Source organism: Marmota marmota, unplaced genomic scaffold (genome assembly GCF_001458135.2).
Source record: "Marmota marmota marmota unplaced genomic scaffold, marMar, whole genome shotgun sequence".
Lineage (NCBI taxonomy): Eukaryota > Metazoa > Chordata > Mammalia > Rodentia > Sciuridae > Marmota > Marmota marmota.
Window position 1 is genome coordinate 45,572,051 of NW_026000005.1, and position 21,973 is coordinate 45,594,023.

The 21,973-nt window shown below is 48.9% G+C and overlaps 1 protein-coding gene across 5 annotated transcripts; it reads right to left on the reverse strand.

The window, feature by feature from the left end:
• Positions 1-360: 360 nt before the first annotated feature.
• LOC107138768 (sp110 nuclear body protein) lies at positions 361-21,367 on the reverse strand. 5 transcript variants are annotated; one of them, XM_015481503.2, is made up of 13 exons: positions 21,101-21,327; positions 20,798-20,930; positions 20,631-20,678; positions 17,964-18,111; positions 16,609-16,777; positions 14,111-14,359; positions 13,698-13,781; positions 11,519-11,596; positions 9,832-9,900; positions 8,919-9,068; positions 3,228-3,326; positions 2,581-2,771; positions 361-1,864 (listed from the first exon to the last, which is right to left on the reverse strand). In XM_015481503.2, exons 4-12 carry the CDS (start codon positions 18,108-18,110, stop codon positions 2,617-2,619), a joined length of 1,200 nt encoding a protein of 399 aa, XP_015336989.1. In that variant the 5' UTR covers position 18,111; positions 20,631-20,678; positions 20,798-20,930; positions 21,101-21,327; the 3' UTR covers positions 361-1,864; positions 2,581-2,616. The 5 variants fall into 5 exon arrangements, with proteins under 5 accessions (XP_015336989.1, XP_048664659.1, XP_048664658.1 ...); XM_048808702.1 differs by lacking the exons at positions 20,631-20,678; positions 20,798-20,930; positions 21,101-21,327 and adding exons at positions 19,880-19,885; positions 21,332-21,367 and having other exon boundaries at positions 17,964-18,080; XM_048808701.1 differs by lacking the exon at positions 20,631-20,678 and having other exon boundaries at positions 2,604-2,771; positions 21,101-21,328.
• Between the last annotated feature and the right edge of the window lie 606 nt (positions 21,368-21,973).

Sequence of the window (21,973 nt, forward strand, 5' to 3'; positions counted from 1 at the left end):
ACTATATGTGTACTGAAAGGGCTTAGGGTACCCAAGCAAGACAAATGGAAAGAACATTACATTAAAACCTAGTCTGGCAAAAAGAACGAATATAGAACTAACGATAGGGACATTCAGGGAAATCTCATTAGCATCCACATACTAACAGAGGAAAAGGATTGTGGGTAAGGAGTGCTGGACCGTGTGGCCAGGGACAGGCCTGCCTTGGTCCACCCTTGGATAGAATTAAGCTCATTCTCCTGATCCAGTGTGGCTGCCAGTAGGCAGGTCTGAGAGGCCAGTCAAGTGTGCCCTGGCTATCATGTGTAATGCACGGCATTATAAGAGTTAGAAGGTACAATAATAATACGGCTATTAATGTTCTAGATTTTCAAGATCTTTATTTTTTTTGTGGTTATAGAAATAATAGAGTCATCACAAAAATTTCAACTGTACCAACACAGAAAGCAAATGTATAACACAGAAAGCAAATGTCCCTGTAATCCTACCCTAGAATAACTAATTGATTCTTTCAGATACATTTTTGGCCACAGGCCTAGATAGTCCCATAAACCAGACTCATTATTACCAGCATAATCTTAACTCAAAACTTGTTGGTGGCTTCCCATTCTCTGTTGCTACAATGGAATGCCCCAGACAGAGCAATCTATAAAGAATAAAGGTTTATTCAGTTCATGGGCATTGAAAATTCAAGATAAGATCAGGGGCCTAATCTGGTAAGTTCAAAGGCAATTCAATATTGACATGGCAAGACAGAGGGTCCTAGCTCAGGTCTCTCCCCTTTTTCTTATAAAGCCACAGTCCCACTGGGCGAGGACCCCACCTTTATGGCTCCAGTTAACCTTAATTACCTCCTAAAGGTCATACTTCTACACATCATAATTGGATTAAGTGTTCACCTCACAATGGAGACTGAATTTCAACATGAGTTTTCTTGGGGACATTCAAACCACAGCAATACCTAGGAACCCACATATATTTTCAAAAAAAATTCATTCTGAAGATATATCGGTTTATTTTATAATATTGATGGGGTTTGTGTTCTTCCATAACTTTTTGCTATTACGCTGAGCATCCCTGATTCCCACGGTACTTCCAATCAGCATGGAAAAGATGGTTCATACCACAGATGTCACTGCAGAATCAGTGCCTTAAACTCCGAATGAATCCAGCCAAGGGTCAGGCCAGTCTCCCAGGTGAGACAGGAGAGATGGAAAGTTCACACCTAATATGAAGCTCATGAGTGGGACCTGAGCCTGGAGGACGTGGACGAGCTAGTAGAGAAGGTCGAGGAGGAGAGGGTGGTACAGCCATCACAGGCCTGCCATGCTGCCTGGAGGGGTTTTGCAAAGAAAAGCGCAGCTCAAACCCCGACTCCACCCCAGTGCTACAGATAACCAGCACTTACCACTGAGCCATACTTGGTGATCAGTGAAGGACGGTCACCCATGAGCCAGATCTTTTTTAAAACACATGGACATCACCAGCTTTTGTCCTCCCAATTTTCATTTTTTTAAATATATTTATTTTTTTGTTGTAGTTGGAACAACACCTTTATTTTATTTATTTATTTTTATGTGGCGATGAGGTTCAAACCCAGGGCCTTACACATGCTAGCGAACGCTCTACTGCTGAGCCACAACCCCAGCCCCCAGTTTTCATTTTGAAGAGTCATTTTCTTCCCCACCCAAATTAACTATGAAAGCAGTGGCAGTGTGCTGGCAGCAGGGTGCTAGGACAGTTGCCGTGAAGTCACCCTGCCCAAGTGAGGGGCGGCTTCGAGCTGGGACACTCAGAGGCTCAGAGTTAACAAGGCGACCAGAAATGTGGTAGGAACACCTGCCATTTACTCCTCTCTTGAGTCCTGCAAGAGAGAAGGGCTCAATGAATGGGATTATTATGGAAGCTAATACTGACCTTCCTCCTTCCTAGGAATCTCTGCGCCTGGACGTCACACTAGATCTCAAACCCAAGGCAAGCAGAAGCTCCCTCCCACATCAGTTCTTGTGGGCTGTACTTAGTGATAAAATCATTTCCCCTGTTACTTAAATCCAAGTTCCTCTCTCCCAGCTCTTCCTTTCCATTTCCGTTCTTCCTCTCTAGATAAAATCCTTATGATTTCATCCCCATAATAATTTTTTTGAGTATTATTGGAATCTTTGTTCTGGGTCCTGGGGTCACAAAGACTGGTACCTCTGCAGTTGTTGTGAGGACAGGAACAGTATGCCCTAGAAGTGCAGAGGAGAGATTAGCCACTGAGCCATAGGGTGGCTCAGTGACAGGGTGGCCTGGAAACACTTCCCGGAGGGTCCAGGTGAGCTGGTGTTTACTGGGCAGAGGACACAGGCAGGCTGTTCAGCATCAGCCTTCAGCTACCCTCTTTCCAATCCACCCAAACTGCCAGACGAAGCTTCTTAGAGCCCTTACCCCTCCCCTGCATTTAAACCCTCACGCTACTTTGCTGGCCTTGAAGGTCTTCCTCATCAGCACCCATCCTAACTTTGTCACCTGTAGCTTTTTTCTGTGAGCCCTGAGCTCTTCCTAAATCATGCTGCTGAATCCTAGTGAAATTCTACTCACCCTCCCAAGGTTAAACCCGTCACCTGCCGTCTCTGGTCACTGTAATACTTCCAGCAGCTGACTTAGGGTCTTTCCTTGGCAGCGCACACTCCACTTCCAGTTTTTTGCATTTCTCCCTTTTCCTTTAATGGCAAATTCTTGGGGTGTGAACCACGCTCCCTCTTCATTCTGGATGCACTTCTCGGAGGAGCCTGGGAAGAAGAGGCAGCCCATTCTGAGATCCACCTTGACCCTCTGAGAATTCATCCCAGCCTCTGAGCTCCCAATGGTGTTGCTTCACCTTCCTGGGTCCAGAGGGATTCCTGTGAGGCTGGGGCAGGAGCAGGGGAGTCTGGGTTCCCCTTCTCTAAGCTTGAAGGGAGCACCAAGCCTGTGTGCATGTTGAGGGGGTGCGACAGGATTTGCATTGTATGTGACTCCTATGTACAGCAGGTTGTAGGTCCACTGACGACTTCCATGCGGGGTGGAGAGGTCTGATTGACAGATTGTGATGTGGAAACCTTTGGAAATTCCTTCACAGGAAGTGTGTCTGTCTCTGCAGCCTGGCCAGCAGGGTCCGTGTCCTGAACTGAACATGGTTTGCCCACGCACTTCTCTTCCCTTCTATCACCGCGGGATCCACAGAACAGAATAACCAAGGAACTCACCTCGCTTCATTTTCTCCTTATATAAAATCCCTTTTGCTGTACCACAGGTCACAGGAAGTTCAGGAGACAGAAAATCCATGAGGTCATCTTTAGGTTTTTCTGAAAGGAGAAGAGAACATTTTGGGGTTAGTTTTCCTTCACATTTCCTCTTGAATGCTCCCTGTCCCTGGGATTCCAATAATAATAACAAACAATAATGTAAATGGTATTGGGGAAGCTTCTCTGGTTCAGCCACAGGAAGTGCTCTGCTCTGAGTGTCAGATTAGTTAGGTGAGCAGTAAATAAACCACCACCACCGCCCCACACTAGTCAGAGCATTTTAGAAGAACTTACAGGGCATACTTTGAATGTGTTTTAATTTGTAAGTTAATTGGCCATCACCCAATGTTCTTTAGCATTCGACAGAATCCTGCTTATCTCTGTGCTGATGGAAGTTCCCATCTAGAATATTTCTTTGTAAAAAAAAAATAGAATATTTCTTTGTGATCATGTAGCCGCAGAAAAAGTCTTTGCTCGTAAGTTTATTCCTAATTCAAACGAGGACTTGGCTAAGTGAGACGGTGTCTGTTTTCAGTGTTTGCTCTCATTTTTTATTTCATGGCTTCCTGTTTTCTTCTTTTATGAATAAAAGAAAACTCTAGAGAGTCGTGGATTAATTTGTAAATTGCACATGGGGATTTGGCAGCTCAGAACCCCCAGGGAGGGATCTTGGATTTGGATTCAAGAGAAGCAGTTGCAAAAGCGTTTGAAATAAATGTCAGCAATTCCTGCTCCCTAGCCCTCTGACCTCACTGTGGGGTAATTCTCTGCAGGGGCCGTGTCCTGGGGGACAGGGGAAAGGGCTACCCATGCCTCAGGTTGAGTTATGGAGGAGGCTCCACCTGAAATGAGTCAAAGGGAACAAGTGGTCCAACCCTGTGCTGTTTCACACACTTACTGGAAGAGCCAGAAGAAAACATGAGTAATCGAGGCTTTGTCGGAAAAGGAAAGAACAGCATCATTAGTGAAGAATCTGATAGCTACTGGAAAGAGGAGAGATGGGGTGGGAAGGGAGGGAGACTGAGAGCAGAGGGGCCCCTGAGGAGTGACAGCATGGTTTGCCAGCCCAAGTGCCCATCCTTGGAGGAGCAGGGTGGCTGCGGGGCTGGGCATGGGCATGAGGAAACCTTGCAGGGGAGAAAGACTTGATTTCAACAGTCGGCCACACTCCCTCATGTGTCTCCAGGCTCCCCTGAAATATGGTGCAGCGGGTGAGAGCCTGGCCTGGGAGCCAGACCTGGTGGGCTTGTGATTCTCCTCTGCAGCTCCTAGAAGGAGTTTCTAAGGGTGCTCAGTGTTATAAAGTTTAAGTGGGAGATTTTCTGCTTCCAGTTCCCATCTTGGGTGAAAGGCAGAGCTACAGGTAGCCTTGAGTGCAGTCATAAGCCCTGGGGGAAATCAGCACAGCTCTGGGGACCCTCTATAGTTCCCCATCTTCACAGAAATGCCTTCTCCAACTCCCAGTGGTAAACAGAGCTCTAAGGACACAGATGGCCCAGACACAGATGCTCACAGGGGATGAGTGTGGGCAGGGAGCCAACCTGCAGAGCCCTGGCTCAGCTCTCCCTCCCTCGGTGCCACCCAGGGAGTTGGGCCTTTAGGCCTGAGGACTTCAAAGGCACCCACCTACCCCCAAGGGCAGCCTTTGGTCAGTTCCCAGGAGTGCTTTTTGGGTCAGCTTCACCTGCCCAGCTCAGCAAATAGGCTCAGGAAGGCCTGGGGGGGCCTCCAACAACACCTGCCCCTTCTCCAAGGGGAACTTGGATCACCGTTAGCAAGTGACAGCAAACAGCTGGGAGCCTGGGGGGAAGCAATTCAAGAGCAAATGAGGGTGGAAACAAAGAATAGCAGGTAGGAAACGAAAAGAAAGCCGGGAGAGGCCGGCGGCAGGATGGAAAAACCCTAATTGGCAAGCGGAAGACTAATTCCTGGAAATCTCAGAGAAAAACCCCTCCGAGGTGAAAATTATGCATGGAAAGATGAGAGGCCTAGGCAGGACGGGAGCTGTGTGACCCGGCGTGACGGGGCTGGGAGGAGCGGGAGATGGGCGACTGGAAAAGTACTGGTCAAGGAAACAGAAGGGCAGCCCACTGTCCTCACACAATGGGTAAAAAGGAGGAGGCGACCACTGTCCTCATTATTAGATGGGGACTTGGGCTCAGATCTGGGGAGAGTTCCTGGTGGCCCACAGTGTAGGAGGTGGCCTGGGAATGGAACTCAGAGGTGCCCGATTCCCGGTCATGCTCGTCCCATGAGTGGAGAAATGGCTCAACCAGACACCTCACTGGGCCAACAACAGACACCGTTAAATTAGAAGATACCAGGTGACGAGTCTAAGTGAAGACTGCTTCACCTTGTGACCTCCCGTGACTTTCACAATTAATTACAGCTGGGACGAGAGCCAGGCAGAAGAGAAACAGGGCTCCGAGGGGCGTGGCGGGAACCCACCCCGCCAGCTGGGACAGGGCAGAGGGGATCTTTGAGGGAGGAAGTGAGGGTGTAGGGCAGAGAGAGGGAGGAGGGTGAGCGGGATTTGTCTTGGGGGTGAGTACAGGGGACATGAGAGGGGTCCTGGGGCAGGCAGGAGGTGAAGCGCTTGGTGCCCAACCTGCCAACATTGTGAGAAATCTGGTGTGGTCCCTAAGAAAGGAAAATTACAGCCCTACGGAAAAACAGCAAGTTCAAAGCGTTCACAGATAGGAACCAGGTGTACAGCTGAGGAGGTGGAGACCCAGAGGCAGAGGGACAACTATTGGCATATATCTGCTTCTTCCAGTGTTTCATTAAAAAAACAAAACAAAACTAGGAGGCATTTGGGTTTGCTTATTTAGTTTTCTAATGTAAAGAACAAAGGACTTCGGATTAGAACCAATCAGGTTATTTTAGCTCATGCATGTCTTTTACCCTTTAATTGAATCTGCAAAATGGGCTTAACACTCGTTTATTGTAAGGATTAGATGACAAAAGGTAGAACAAAGTGCTTTGTCAGTTGTAAAGTGATACGTTTACTTGTATTATCAGGGCCTATACACAAGGTGTCGTGTCGAGGGTTGTACAATGAGCAAGGATTCCACGTTTGACGGGGGGACCTTTAAGTCACATAAGAAACACAATCCTTGTGTATGCTTAGTACATCAGTCTTCCAGCAGAGGGCAGCAAAGGGCTTGGTTTCACGACTCCACCCTGACAGGTGTATTGGGGAAGGCGCATTTTCCAGTTTACACAGGTGCACTGTAATTGGCCCTGGTATTGGTTGGTATTCACACTTGATGAAGAAGAATGAATAATATTTCTATTTGTTAGTTATTTAAGTATAAACTGTGAGGCACAGAGGAGCAGGACATGAAGCAACAAGCAAGACTGCTTCACTCAGCGCCACCTCCAGTGACTTTCACAAGGTCCCCAGGAGGCAGGCAGCAAATTAATTACAGCTGGGACACAGGGCTCTGAGGGGCGTGGTGGGAACCCTCCCCGCCAGCTGGGACAGGGCAGATGGGATCTTTAAGGGAGGATGTGAGGGTAGGGCACAGAGAGGGAGGAGGGTGAGTGGGATTTGTCTTGGGGGTGAGTATGGGGACATGAGAGGGGTCCTGGGGCAGGCAGGAGGTGAAGAATTTGGTGTCCAACCCGTCAACATTGTGAGAAATCTGGTATGGTCCCTTGGAAAGGAAAATTACAGCCCTACGGAAAACGGCAAGCTCAAAGTGGTCACAGATAGAAAGTATTAGAGAAGCCATTTTCATAATTTATATATATATGTATATATATATTTTGTATAGACTTATAGATCCTATGTAGAAAGGGCTCCCGTCCCCCAATTTTTTGGTATGGGGGATTGAACCTAGGGATACTTTACCACTGAAATACATCCTAAGTCCTTTTCATTTTGAAGCAGGATCTCCCTAAATTGCCAAGAGTTTCACTAAGTTGCTGAGGCTGGCCTCAAACTTGCAATCCTCCTGCCTCAGTCTCCCGAGCTGCTGCGATTACAATTGAGTGTCACTGCCACTGTGCCTGGTTCTAGAAAGGGCTTTTAAAGGAAGAAGGACATGGCATAAAGCAGTGGCTTCCAATGGGGGGCCGATTTTGGCTCCCCACCCCCACCCGCTCCATGAGGAAGTCAGGCAACATTTAGACTTTTTTTGTTTGTCAGGACAAGCAGCAGGTGCTTCTGGTGTCCAGCAGGTAGGGGCAGGGACATTGCTAGGCATTCCTTGATGCACAGGGCTGCCTTATTATGGACAGTTATCTGGCCCCATATGTCAGTGGCTGCCAAGGTTGAGAGACTATCATTGGCCATACTGTTAAAGATAAACCGATTGGCCTGTATACATTGGTAATAAAACGTCTCTACCACCAAAAGCTTCTCTAGTAAAAGACAAAAAGCAAGACAAATTATAATATCTGCTACAAAGGACTAATTTCTCTAGCTGATTAAAGCTTGAAATGAATAGTCCTATGTAAAAAAAAAACTAGTAACTGTAAACAGATGATGCTCAAAAGAAAAAACTCTGACAAATTTATTTATTTTTTTAAAAAAACAGGTCAATTAGTGAAGACAGGCTGGATAATGGCACAGTAATTCATAAGTCTCATAAATCTCAGTAATTTATTATAGAAATCAGAAAATGACAGCCTGGGGGCCATTCTGGCCTCCCACCAGTAAGTTTTCATTGGAAGCTGGCCACACCCATCTGCCTACACACACTCCACAAAGGCAGAGCTGAGCGTGTGTGATGAAGATGGCTTGGTCATTTGGCCCTACTGGGAAAAAAGTTTGCCACCTGCTGTTTTTCAGCAGCAAAGCTTTCCTTCTCTCTTGCACTCCCTGATCATCACAGATGAGAGGGAGCTCAGCCCTGCGTCATGGACGCTCCAGGCTCCTGGCCACAGAGCAACCTCTCTGTCCAAAGATGGCTGTTCTCCGGTGGAGAGAAAGAGGCAGGCAGCTCTCAAAGTGGAAGTGACCCTCTCACTTTGGTCTGCGTATCACTGGCCAAGTCAGGGCCTGGACATCCAGAGTTCACAGGCTGGGTGTCTCACTTCTAGAGGCTGCTGGGGCTTGGGAACACTGTGGACCCCAGTATCTATGGCACATTTAGCCACTGGCACAGCAGGAGGAAACTCAGGAACAGCCAGTGGGTTATTGTTCTGTGCTTTCATGTTTGGAAAAAAGAAAAGTCTTATTATTTGTAAAGGTGCAGGGTCAAGTGTATCTCCATGAGGTCAACGGAAGTGTGAACAATTTGGGTCACTGGATGATCAACATGTGTTAATTTAGAATATGCAGACTTGTTGACTAAGTGATTTCGCTTCTAGAAGTGAACCATTAGGAAATCATCCTGTGAACGTAGCCATCCCGAGGCGGGTGGCCCTCCAACAGTGGTGGGTGGGAATCAGAAAGGAGTTTCTCACACTGCGTGGGGTACTGGTGACCCCACCAATCAAAACGAGATCAGTGGGCTACGGGTCGGCTGCAAAGCTGAGGTGAGGGGCACCAGACGACACACGTAGACACACGTGCCGGTCCCGACAACCGCTCACGCCAACATCCTTGCGGTCCTTTCCTTGTGGTCCTCTCCCCTGTCCTGCCCTCCCCCTCCTTCCCTCCGGGTACCTGCTCCAGGACAGCCATTCCTTCCCCAGACTTACGGTCCTGTCTGGATGCCCAGGCATGTGTGATCCTAGCCTTCTGGGCCCTTGTCACCACCCTCGAGCTGCAGGTTGAGTGATCCTTCCTTGGAGTCTCCTGATCCTGCTTTGGGAGCTTCTCTTCATTTCTGTGCCCAGGTGAGGCTGCCTCTGGACCAAGTGGTGATTTGTGATTAGGGCCCACAGAGAGCTGCCCCTTCCCCTCCCTAGTGACTTGCCTTCCTGCCCTTCTCCTGCTGCCCCGGGTTCCTAGGTTAAGTCTCAAAGTGCCAGGAAAACTGGAAATTCACAAGTACCGAGAGACGACGTCCAGAACGTGGAGACATCTGTACGCTATAAAAATCAAAGACTGTAGCTTCTCTGTCCTCTGGAAATACCACCAGGTTAGGGTGAGGACCAGGATCCTGTCCATCTTATCTCAAAGTAGCAAAGTTTCTGTTTTTGGTACCAGGGATTGAACTCGGGGTTATCTACCACGAGCCACATCCCCAGCCCTTTTTTATTTTGAGATAGGATCTAGGGCCTTCAACTTGCAATCCTCCTACCTCAGCCTCCTGAGTCTCTGGGATTACAGGTGTACGCCACCATGCCTGGCTTTTTAATTTTTTAATTCTCCCTTTAGTCGGTAAAAGGATGGCGGTACCCCTCATGTACATAAACTAAAACCCACCCCCTTCCATTCTTTGACTGGGGGATGTGATCTGTCACCTGAACTGAAAGCCTCTTGCTCATCTCCAGTCCACTTTGTACACAGCAGCAAACTCGCTCTTGTGAAATTTAAAATCAGGTCAGGTCCCTTGACTGCTGAGAGCTCTTCAATGACCCGCCCTTGCTTTTGGAATACGATTCAACCCCCTTTCCCAACTACAGACCTGAACAGCTCCCCGCGGGTCCCGCCTCCTCTCATTATTACCTCTCGGGCAGCTTTTTTTCTGACGTCTCCTTTTTGGAGTTGACCAGATATTTCTTCTTATTTTTCTTCCTAAAAAGAAAGGATAAAGAATCTTTTATGGTTATACGTACAGATCTGCCAGCCTTACATGTCAGCGACACTCAGTTTTTACTACTGGTCTTGACACCACAGTGGCCATGGGGTCATTGGTGGCCTTAGGGGATACTGCTTAATGGAGAAGTGGGGTTAGAAGAGGCTCTCAAGAAAGGAAAGAGAGAAGAGAAAGGAAACGGAGACGAGAGGCCGAGGCAAGACATTTCTAGAAATGAAGGGGAAGCTGTGGAGGCAGCTGAAGCTCCCCGGATGAGCCGCGAGCACTGGCCGCAGACGGCCCTGGTGCGAGAGATCTGAACACCCACAGAGCAAGGGACAGCGGATACTGTGAGGAGGGGAGGACTGGAGGGCAGAGGGTGGCCGTCAGGGCTGGCGGCGGGGAGTGAGGGGATCTCCTCTGCTACTGTAACGGGGAGTGTCACGTGAGAAGCTGCAAAAGACAGCGCAGGGCTTGAAAGGACAGTGGCAGGAAGAGGACCTGCCCGCAGAGTGAGGTCATTTACACAGGAAGACGCAGCAGGGGCACTTGTCCAGGCCTGTGACTGTCCAGCAGCGCCCTCTCTCAGATGCCGTGTGCAGAAGCAGATAAGAAAGTTCCTTGGAGACTGGCCGGGGAAAAGACAGAGAGGCAGGGCAGGTTAGGAAGACGGCAACCGGCTATGAGGTGGTGGATCTCGGACTCCAAGCCGGTGAGGGGGTGAGGAAAGGCCAGTGGACAGGTCATTCAAAAGCACTGAAGGACAGCTGCAGAGGGGACACATTGTGAGGAAGAAAACAGAGAGGGACGTTGTTAAATTTATTATTATTCTAATACTGGGCTGAGAAGGAGAGATCAGAAGTTGAAGGACAGTTGTAGAAAACTTGAAGAACAGGTATCAGAAGAGGAATGCTTAATTACTGGGAAATCGGGCTGTTTGGGTGATGGTAAGGCCTATGGATTGCTCTGGGCACAGGCAGCCAAGAATTTGTGGAGGAAAAAGTCATTGGAAATGAGCAGATGACGGGCCGAGAGGCCAGAGGACTGGATGGCCCATCCGCTGTCCTCATGGGTCCTGCAGGCATCCAGGACTAAGGTGGGACCTGAGGTGACAGAAACACAGCCTCAGGCCAACTAAGGAGGGACAGGAGGCCAACAGATGAGAGGGCTGGAGAGAAGGGTGTTTTAATTGAATGGCTGAACCTCAGAGGAGAGGATGGGGAGCAAGAGACTGGATGGGGTCGAGGGTGGCGAGGTGTGGACCACCGGTGTGGGTGACGGATGGCAGAGAATGGCTGGCTGTGTCTTGCCAGGAAGCAGTTCTGTTCAGGAGAAGCAACCTTCAGCTCAAGAAATTGGTGTGACTAACATGCTAAGAAACTGTGGATACGGGCCTCGGAGGGCTTCAGAACAGGCGATTCTGACAGTTGCTTATTTCCACGTGTCTAAATGCCTTCTGGTTTGTCACAGTTTCTATAAAGGCCTTTGAGGAAGGTGGAGTCTTGGCCATCAGGACTAGGGACACGTAGTGGTTGCTTTTGACAAGATGTGATCAGAACCACAGAGAGCAACTCCAAAATCACTCTCTTGACATCTAAAGAGAAAGGAAATCCTTACCTTTCTTCTTTGGAGGTGTGATAGTTGCCTCGTGGGGCTCCTCTGGGTCATTTGACTCTGGAGAATTCTCTGTCACCACTGACAAAAGACACAAAATTCCTCTCAGAGCTCAGAAGAGGCTGAAGAGAAAGTGCCCAGGGGAGTCAAAGGGAGACTCCATAAAGGGAGAGAGCGCATGTCCTGCAGACCTTGGAATCTGCAGGCCGGAGGGTTCTTCCTTGACTGTGCCAAGTTGTGGTTACTGTCGGACCCACTTACAGACAATCCTTCTCTGGGAGGAAGAGAAGGACAAGGCTCAGCAGCCCTTGCTCAGGGAACTCAGCTGAGAGTGAAGGGAATGGGTGACCTTGAATTCTGAGGGCCACAGGAACATATTATTGCTTAGGTGTCAGCATATGGATATTCACTCACTGCTCTACCTGTGACCATTTCACCTTGAGAAACAGTGAAGGAGGCTGAGGGCTCAGGGCACAGTTGGAGAGGAGGATTGTTGAAAAAGGTAGGGGCGGGCAGTACTTCTAGCACCTACTCACAGCAAATATGAACCGAGTTCTGCTGGTTTTGCTGAGGACTTGAAATAGAATAAATAAAGGTCCATCCCACGTAGGGACGCCCCTTTCTTCTTTTCTACACAATTCTAGGAGATCTGTCTCCAATTCTGCCTATATAGCAGCAGGTGACTGTGTTGATAAGCAACCGCTGAACTTTTGAGACAATTTACTACTTTTCACATTGCTTTAGTAATATCTGCTTTCAAAAATCCAAATGATACAAAAATGACTAGGGTTGAGGGTGGGAGTTCCCCACAGTCAGCGTGAGTGAGGGGAAGGCGGGTCCATCTGTATTGCCCTTCCACTCAGCATTCAGGCCACCCGGTGTTTCTCTGCTTGCTCTGCATCTCGGCAGGGCAGTTTGAGCATTCCCTAATAAAAGTGGCTCTGCCTCCGTTCTTGTGGCCTTCTCCCCTGCGGTTCCTGCTACAATCCCTTGTGGCAGAGGAATGCTCTCCCTTTGCAGATGCCATATAGTACTTGGAGTCCAAGTTTAGCAGGTATACTGGGGCTTCTGACCTCCATGACTGGTGCCTACCTCTTCCAGACCTGCCTCCAGGCCCTTCCCTGGGACTCTGCCTCCATTCGGGAGCTCCGGTCTCCTGCCTGTCCTAAGCACTGGGTGAGCGGCTGGAATGGGGCCAAGATGGCGGCTCAGAGAATGGACAGCCCCATTCCAAGAAGATGCAAATGGCTTTCCTTCTTGGTACACACAAAAAGGTCCAAATGAGAATAACCTGGAATAGGGCCTGAGGGGGTATGGTCTTCCTCATCTTTTGTTTGAGGGTCTGGTTGTCACTGGAGGACAGTGACCAGAGAGAAATAAAAAATTCTAGATTCCAGGACCAGAAAGTGGGGACCAGAGTGAGGAGGTGGAAAGTAATTGATTCCAACTAGTAAAAATAATGGGTGACCAAGCACCAATGCCCAGGCAAGGGTGGGACAGAGTGAGGAAGTGAACAATGATTCACTCTCAATCAGATGCTTATTAGTGTAATAACAGTATTTTTTCTTTTGAAAATCTTGGAGATGGGATCATCCATTGTTGTGAGCTTCCTGATTATTATGTCAACCTTATCGGGATGGTGCACAGGAAGCAGGATTTGGATCAAATAGGACCCCTTATTATACTGGTACCAGAGAGCTCAGAATCCACAATATCATTTTTGACAATAACATAATTAATAATAGTACTAGACCACGGTAATATTTAATGTAACCAATTCCATTATAAAAATGGCTTGGGGAGAACAAGTGACAAAAGTTGAGAAGCTAACTTGGGTCCAACTTATTTTATGATATTTTCTAATAATAATTTCCATAGCATTGTTCTTATAATCCAATCCAAAGAAGAATGGATAAGGCTGACACACAAAGGCAGGTCCGCATACTCGGTGGGGTGAGGGTCCAGGTAAGCACTTCCCACGTGGGTGTTGTGCAAGGTGCACGTCAATTCAGAAGAGATTTGATTGTTGTTTGGCTTTGCACTGAAGTTGGTGAACCACCCACCCCTTGTCATCCCCAGCTCTTTTGTCCAAGGTTCCTGCCATGGCCTCTCAGTTGACAGGTGCCCGCTCTCCCTTCTCAGCCCCCTGGAGCTAAGCCAAGTCAGCCCCGATCAATGTTACCTTGCCCAGCGCCAGGGGGAGTGCTGGGCATCTCTTGTGAGTCTTCTTCCTCAGTTATTTCAGGTGTTAAGTTGTCACTGGCCGCTGAAGGAGGAATGAAAATCATAGGTTACAGGGACTAGGTGTCAGGGAGGACACTGAATGACCAAAATGCCCAGGGTAGATGGAGCACCAAGGCTCAGGGGCTTTGGAAAGTTGGGATGTCCAGGAATGGGAAGCAGGTGTTCTGGGCTCCAGGTCTCATCGTGCCCCCTGGCAGAGCTTGGGATCCTTTTTGGAAAGGTCTGTGTGGGCAGAGGGGTGCGTGGAAAGGACCAGATGATCTATAAGGGCAGGACCCTGGGTTCTAGGCCCCACGGCATGTGTGGGCTAGGCTGGGGATACAAGGGTGCTGGGCAGGGTCTGCTTCTCACCTGGAGTGCTTCTTCCTTCCTGGATTAGGTCAGGGGGAGGCGTGGCAGGGTCAGAGGTGCTGGGCAGTTCATCCAGGGTCACGTGGATTTGCTGCAAGGCTGCTCTGGGCTCACTGACTCTGGGCGCACAGGACAGATGACTCAGTGAGGGAGGGTGAGGTGGGATCAGCGGCAGCAGCGTGTACCTTTCTGCTGGGGCTTTGAGTGGCAGGGCTGTGGTTCTGCTCCTCTCTCCATAGGAAGCACCCACTGGGAGTGATGAAGGAGAACACATCAGGACCCAGAGTATCGAGGGAATGGGATTTCTTTCTTTTTTCTTGGTGTTGAGGATTGAACCTGAGGCCTCGAGCATTTGGGGCAAGTGGTTCTACTGTGGAGCTTCAGCCCCAGCCCAGGATATTTCTTAATATACGATCTCCAAGAGGATGGGGACATGGAGTGATTCATTCCCTGCAAGGACTTAGAATGAATTTGTGGTCATATCTGTCCATTTGTGCTCCTTTCTATTTATTGATGTGGGCATTCCATTTTATAATCACTGCATCTAACCCCTGATCTGCCCCCAAAATGGTTTCACATGTAAAGTTGAGTTTGACTTTTCACCCAGGGATTTAACTTTCTTTAATTTTGGTTTTGTAGAATTTAGTCAATGATATAAATGCTATAATTTTAACAGAGGTCTCTGTTTTAATAAACATACTTCCCTAGAGCAAATTAAGATACAATGAAAATTCCTTAGCAAGGTGGATCAGAATATTTATATTCTGATTTCTGCAGATTTGGCACCTGACCATGTGGCCACACCAAATTTTCCCTCCTGACCCCACCAGCCCAGGCCCTCGGCATCCCCCATGCTGTTCCTCTGAATGGCTTGTGATGGGTTTTTGTTATAATCTTCTCCATTATTTATTTCAGAAGCAAAAGGATCTCAACCAGTGGACAGAAAAAGGAATACATTTTCAAAAGGGACCCAGGACAAAACCAGAGAGGAGCAGATGCAAGAGGATGTGGGATCCCAGCCCAGGCATGTGGCTCTCGGGCTCTCAGAGGGGCCAGGAGGAGGGCCTAGGCACAGCTGCACCTGCCTGGAGGACTCTCCCTTTGCTGCCCCCTTAGCTCAAGGCATCCTGTGTCTTTAGGGAGGACTCCCTTGCTGTGAAGTGTCAGGGAGCAGAGGAGTTGTCCACAGCAGGGACTCCACTGAAGGCGATGTCACCATTGAGTGTGACCTGGAGGTCCTTCCCTTGCCAGAACCACACACTTTGGCCAAAACATTTTCCTCCAGCGGACAGTGCTTTTACTACCTGGCCCTCTCGTTCTTGCTTTTTTTTTTGTCCCTGCTCCTTTTTCTTTCCCCTCTGTTTACCCAGTTGCTATGGTTTGGATGTTAAAGGTCTCTCCAAAGCCCAGGTGTTGAGGATTTGGTCCCCAGCGCTGTGCTTAGGAGGTGGGGCCGAGTGGGAAGTCACTGGGGGTGTGACTCTGGTCTCTCCTCTTTTCCCTTTCTGGCCTTGAGGTGAGTGGCTTTGTCCTGCCGCACACTCAGTACACTGTGCTGCCTTGCCACAGTCCCAAAGCCACAGGGACTTGATCATGGGTTGGACCCTCCAAAACGGTGAGCATAATCAACCTTCTCTCTTTATAACTTAATTCCCTCAGGTATTTTTTATCGTGATGGGGAGGTGCCCACCACACAGCTCTCCCTCTCCTCAGCGTACTTCATGCTGCAGTCTTCCTCAGACTCTTCGTGATCCTTCTCTTCCTCTCCAGGTACCTTCTTCCTCTCTCAGCTTTACAATATGCCTTCCTGCCGCCTTGTTCAAATAGTGGTTATGATCTTGAGCCCTGTATCAGGAAACCCACACTTCTGGCTCTGTTTCTAAACAGAAAGTTGACTCTGAGCTTTGTTTCCTTGTGTGTCAAGAGCAGCTAATAAGGACCTCACAGGGTTTTAACGATTACATGAGGGGCTGGGGGTGTGGCTCAGCGGTAGAGCGCTCTCCTCGCACGTGCGAGACCCTGGGTTCGATCCTCGGCCACATACAAAAATAAACAAGTGAAATAAAGGTGTTGTGTCCAACTACAACTAAAAAATAAATATTTTTAAAAAAAGATTGCATGAGAGAGTCATATAAAGTAGGTGGGATACCGCACTAACAAAGAGAGAGACTTCGGATTTTCCATCCCTATCCCTTTCTCTTTCCACCTGACTCTCCTTATCTTTCTGTTGGACCTGGTCTCTCTGGCTTTGCATTTCCGTCACCTTAGCATTCCTTAGAGATTGTCCAGGGATACTGGGCAATCTCCCAAATGCACAGGACAGGTTAGGCAGAATGGTCTCTCTCCTCTAGAAATTCATCTTAGAGAGTTGGGGACAGAGGCAAGAAGGGCTGCCCTCCAGCCACGCCAAAGGGAAGCCGGGGTTGACATGGAAACAAACCTGAACTTTCAGCATAGCAACCCCTCAAGTGCAAGAAGTATTCAAGCAATCACATTACCGCTTCTGAAGCTTCCGAAAATCTCCATCAGATTGGGGTATTCCCGCAGGTTAATTTGGCTGAACAATGTCAGCAGAAGTGAAAGGTTAAATGTCTTCTCCAGTTGGGTGAGAGTGTTGTACACCACTCTGGACACAGGGACCAAATTTGTACAGGCTTCCAGCGATTCCTTTAAAAAATGGAGGGAAGGATTAGTATGGAGGATTCAGAACGTTTGTGGTTTTCTAAGTTACAGGAAAGCAAGTCTACTCTTTTAAGAAGACATGTGATATAAACTATAGACCCGATCCTCTCTGGTAAAGAGGTCGCAGCTCCACATGTTCACTTCATGTATGCTTGGGTGCCTAGTTGTAGGAATAGATAATTTATGCAGCCTTCTTGAAAATAATTCAGTCTTCTTGTGAACTCCACTTTCAGGAACATTGGATGGAAGAGAGAGTTTTAAGGAAGGAAAGTGGAGCCAAAGGGTGCCACTGTGCAATTGATCCTTCAGGGTGCAGGGCGGGGAGAGTGGGGGAGGAGACCCCTCTGAGGAGTGCTGTCTGGCTGTGATCTGAGGGAGAGCTGGAGCCACCCAGGCCGAGCCGGGGACAAGACTGTTCCAGCATGGCTGGCACTTTCCTGGGCCTGGAGCCACTTTTGTCCACATGGCCCTATGTGGACAGCCCTGCCTTATATCAGCAGGGACTGTGAGCAATACCTGAGGATGCAGTGGGTCGAATGGCACTCCCCCGACCCCGAGAGAGATGCCTATCCGGAGCCGTGGATGTGAATGAATGTGAACTTGTTTGGAAAGGGGGGCTTTGCAGGTTGTAATTAGGCTACAGATCTTGAGATGAGATCATTCTAGATTAGGGTGGGCTCCAGATGCCCTAAATGCAAGTACCCTTAGAAGAAAGGAAAAGCGAGGAAACACAGAAGAGAGAAGGTGATTCAGAGATGGGAACAGATCGGAGCGATGCGTCCCCAAGGCAGGGAATACTGGGAAGTGCCAGCAACCAGCCGTCAGAAGCTAAAACAGAGGCAGGCAGCAGGTTCTTCCAGAGGCTCTGGAAGGAACAACCTTGTAGCACCTTCATTCTGGCCTTATGGCCCCAGGAACTGTGACAGAATGAATTTCTGTGGTTTCAAGCCACCTGGTCTGTGGTGATTCACCATGGTGGTCCCCATGGCACTGTCAAAGGAAGGCAGCCCCTAGGACACCCTGTCTTCCAACCGCCCATCCTGTGATCATGTACGACGTGTTTGCTGGGCCTCCCACACCCTAGAGGCCCTGGTGGTTGGTGGTGTGAGATCTGTTACAGGGCACACTGGGTAGGGACTGGGCTGCCAAGGGGAGGGTCCACACCACTCACCCTGTACATTTTCTCAGTGATGAAGGACTTGTCTCGGAGGCCTTCAAAGAAGGGAAATGGCTTTTGTATGGCATAGGAAATCTCCAGCTTCCGGCATATGAAATGCTGAAGAAGAGCCTTTTCCATGGCCCCGCTCACAGTGATCATCCTATGGAGAGAGGCAGAATGAGAAAACAGGGGAAAACCTCCCAGGTGTGCGGGGAGCTGCTCTCTGCATGAAAGAGGCACACAAGACAGACATCCAGGTCCCCAAGGCATCCCTTAGCAGTCCACAAGCAATGTCTGCTTAAAAGACTCAAAGACATAGGGAGGAGAAGGCAGGGCCCAGCAACAATAAAGGCTGAGAGGCTCTGGCCCGATGATGCCCAGATCCCCAAGGGGCCTCCCGTGAACTTGAGGTGGATATTAAAAACTGCTGGTGTGACTGAGTGTTTCCTGCACACCACTCTGTTGTAAGGGTTTCATACACAGTAGCTTATTGGATCTTCACAAACCCCTGCAAGCTGACTGCTCTGATTCCATCCACTTAGCTGTTGAGCACAATGACACAGAAATTCATGAACCTCGCCCTGGGTTGTGCAGCTTAGCAGGGGAAGAATTGAGAACAATCCCAGCTTGCTGGCTGCAGGCTTCTGAGTTGTAGGTCTATACTCACAGCCACACGGAGCTGGGTTAAACTGGATGGCCTGGGCTGCAGCCTGAGCTGTCAACCAGCCAAGCTCAGGGAACAGGGACCACTTGGAAATGGGTAGATGGAAACCTGATAGTATTTACGAATTCTAATAAGCAGCTCCCAACGTTTTGACATAAGCAGATGAAAAAATAAATAAAACCATGAAGGATTGTGAAAGTCTGATCAGCCAGGGTGACCTCAGTGGTTTATTTCACCTGACCACTCGCGTCTTACAACAGACACACCTGCCTTGTGCCGTGCCTACGTGACAAGTACAAAACCGACTGTTTATGAATCATGGAAAATACAAATTGTAACAGGCAGAAAATCTGCAGATGACCTTGACAACAGGGAGGCACTAACAAAGACACAGTCACCTGGAGATTTTTAAAAGACAAGGCAACATGGCACTACTTTCTCCAGCTTCATTTGTGACAGTGGCACATTCAGTGCTTCTACTCCCATTGAAATTTGGCAAAAAAAAAAAAAAAAATGATAAAAAAAAGAATAATCCGGGGCTAGGGTTGTAGCTCAGTGGTCGAGCACTTGCCTTGCATGCATGAGGCACTGGGTTCCATCCTCAGCACCATATACAAATAAATAAATACATAAAACAAAACTATTAATAATAATAATAATAATCCACAACAGCAGTGGTAAAGGAGAACAGATGCGGGCTTCATGAAGAAATCCTAGAAGATAGAGAACGGTGTGCACAGGGAGGAGAGAGTGTAAGGGTGAGTCCAGAGTCAATGGGAGCCAGAAGGAGTACTTGACAGGCAGACGGAGGCCACCCCCACACCAACCACGGGCTTCACTTAGGACCCTTCATCATACAACAGCATTCCAAATAGGACCTCACCAAACTCCTCCTTCCTCATCCTGAAAGATGAGAATGAGGCAGGTTAAGTAACCAGCCCAAGGCATCCAGGGACAAAGCAGGGTTTATCTGACTCTTTATTTCCTGTTTCCTCACTATGAAAGATGCCACATCTCTGGGCTGGGGATGTGGCTCAAGCGGTAGCGCGCTCGCCTGGCATGCCTGCGGCCCGGGTTCGATCCTCAGCACCACATACAAAACAAAGATGTTGTGTCTGCCAAAAACTGAAAAATAAATATTGAAATTCTCTCTCTCCTCTCTCTCTCTCTTAAAAAAAAAAAAAAAAAGATGCCACATCTCATAGATGACTATGTTCAGATTTTTATTATGTAAAGGGACTTTGCAAATAAATAAGCAAAATACAAACGTCTAAGTGAAAAAAAAAAAAAAAACATGAGCAGGCAACTAAGAGAAGAATAAGCCACATGTGCAACGATGTGTGAAAAGCTTAACTTGCTAGTCATTAGAAAAATGCACAGAAAGACAATGTGACCGCACACCTGCCTGTCTTGGCCAAGACAGAAAATAACAGCAACAATCTCAGACACTGGATGGAAATGCAAACAGGCTGAGATCCTCCAAGTGGCTAATTTAGCAACCAGCATCAAATGTCCTAAAATGTGTATTCCTTCAAATTTCCACCTCCAGAAATTTCTGGGGATTGAACTCTGGGGCACTCGACCACTGAGCCACATCTCCAGCCCTATTTTGTATTTTATTTAGAGACAGGGTCTCACTGAGTTGCTTAGTGCCTCGCAGTTGCTGAGGCTGGCTTTGAACTCATGAGCCTCCTGTCTCAGCCTCCCAACCTCTGGGATTACAGGTGTGTGCCACCAGCCAGGCTTGGAAATTTATTTCAAGGAAATAATGATGAACATGCTTAAAGAACCTAGATAAAAAGTTCATGACATGCTAGAGAGGAAATTAAAAGGACTCTCCTTATTTTCTCTTTTCCACCAGTCTCTCTGCTGGTGGCTTGTGGAGTGGATAACGCAGGTAGACGCAGGGTCGGGTTGGGGAGATGGCGAATCTCGGCTGCACCCTCTGCAACAGGCTGGCCCTCAGGGAAGGGAGCTGGGCCGTGGGTCAGCTGCGCTGCACGTCCGCGTCTTACCAATCCCCTGAGAAGCCCGCGTGCCTTCTCCACCTCTGGAAAACACTCCTTTACAAAAAAGAGCCTTAGATTTTAAATCCTCGAGCTCCACCCTGGGGTGGCTGCCAGTTATAAAAGCCCGTCCACCGAGACTGAAGGGCAGCGCGGACAGACAGGCAGACACTTACCTGGGGGCTGGCTCCCCGCCCGCTCGGGCCCCTTCCAGGTCTAGGGGCTGGGCCAGCGATCGCCCCGGGAAGCCTGGGAGGACCGCAGGGACACCGAGGCCAGGCGGAGGAACAGGAAGTGCCTGTGCCGGGCCTGGTGGCGCAGGAAAGGAAAGTGAAAGTGACGAGCACATCAGGCAGGAAGCGGAGGCCGCTGCCCGCAGCCTCCCTCACCTCCGGCTCGGACGCCCCCAGGGGGTGGGGAGGAGCCGCTGTCTCCCAGCCCCAAGTGGGAGACCGGGGAGGAGGCCCAGGGGACCAGACCTGGGCCAGGGAACTGGGAATCCACCGCTGTCCCCTTCGCTACGCACTTCCATTTCCCTCATTGAATGACTCCTCCTCATTCTGTACTTTCTTGGGTGATGAAATGTTCTAAACTGAATAAATTTACTAGACACCATCAAAACCACATCAACAGCTAAGGAAGATGTGCCAGAGATGCCTAGAGTTTATCAGGATAAGACGATTATATGAGAAAATTGCAAATAAAGGGACCTGAACACCAGCTGGGATCATGCAGAGGCTGAGCCAAGCCAGGAGAGGACTCCAGATCAGTGAGGCAAGGAGAGAGCACAGGCGCCCTCTTCAGCACACCCCTTTTAAAGATTCTTAGTGTGCATGGGCGTGGAGATCTGTGAGAAATTTAGCCATCTGCTTGACTCTATTTAAGTCATTAATTTTAAATGTAGTTGACCCAGGAGTCCCCCATTCCAGGAAACCTATGAAGCCCTCAGGAAAAAAGAAGCGAAATATGATTCTGGGGTCTATGGACACTTGAAACAAGGAGACCTGCAGGAGAGAGAGCCCGCCATGCTTCCAGTGGAGGTGTGACCACGATCTGCCCGCCAGGGAGGGACAGAGCAACAGGCCCAGTGCAGTCCGTCCCAGCAGTGGGGACAACGGTGGAAGCCACAGCAAGCCCAGGGTAGCACGAAAGGATGTCTAAGTGCTGCGGGTGCAGGGGATCCGATAGGTAGCGACTGTCTATGTCAGGGTCACACTGCATTTCCTAAGCCCCCCCCCACTTCACCTGGAAAACCTTTCATGGAGGGAGAGGTCAGCAGCAAGAACTTCCTCCAGACTCGCTCAGAGATGCACCAGAGATGCAAAAGCACGGGTGAAGGAAAGGGGGGGAAA

Coding starts and splice junctions, on each gene's coding strand:
- LOC107138768 (XM_048808701.1), bottom strand. CDS start 18,110: ATGATCACTGTGAGCGGGGCCATGGAAAAGGCTCTTCTTCAGCATTTC. Junction 13,782..14,110: donor GGAAGGAAGAAGCACTCCAG/GTGAGAAGCAGA, acceptor TTCCTCCTTCAG/CGGCCAGTGACAACTTAACA. Junction 9,901..11,518: donor CACACCTCCAAAGAAGAAAG/GTAAGGATTTCC, acceptor CTTTCTTTTTAG/GAAGAAAAATAAGAAGAAAT.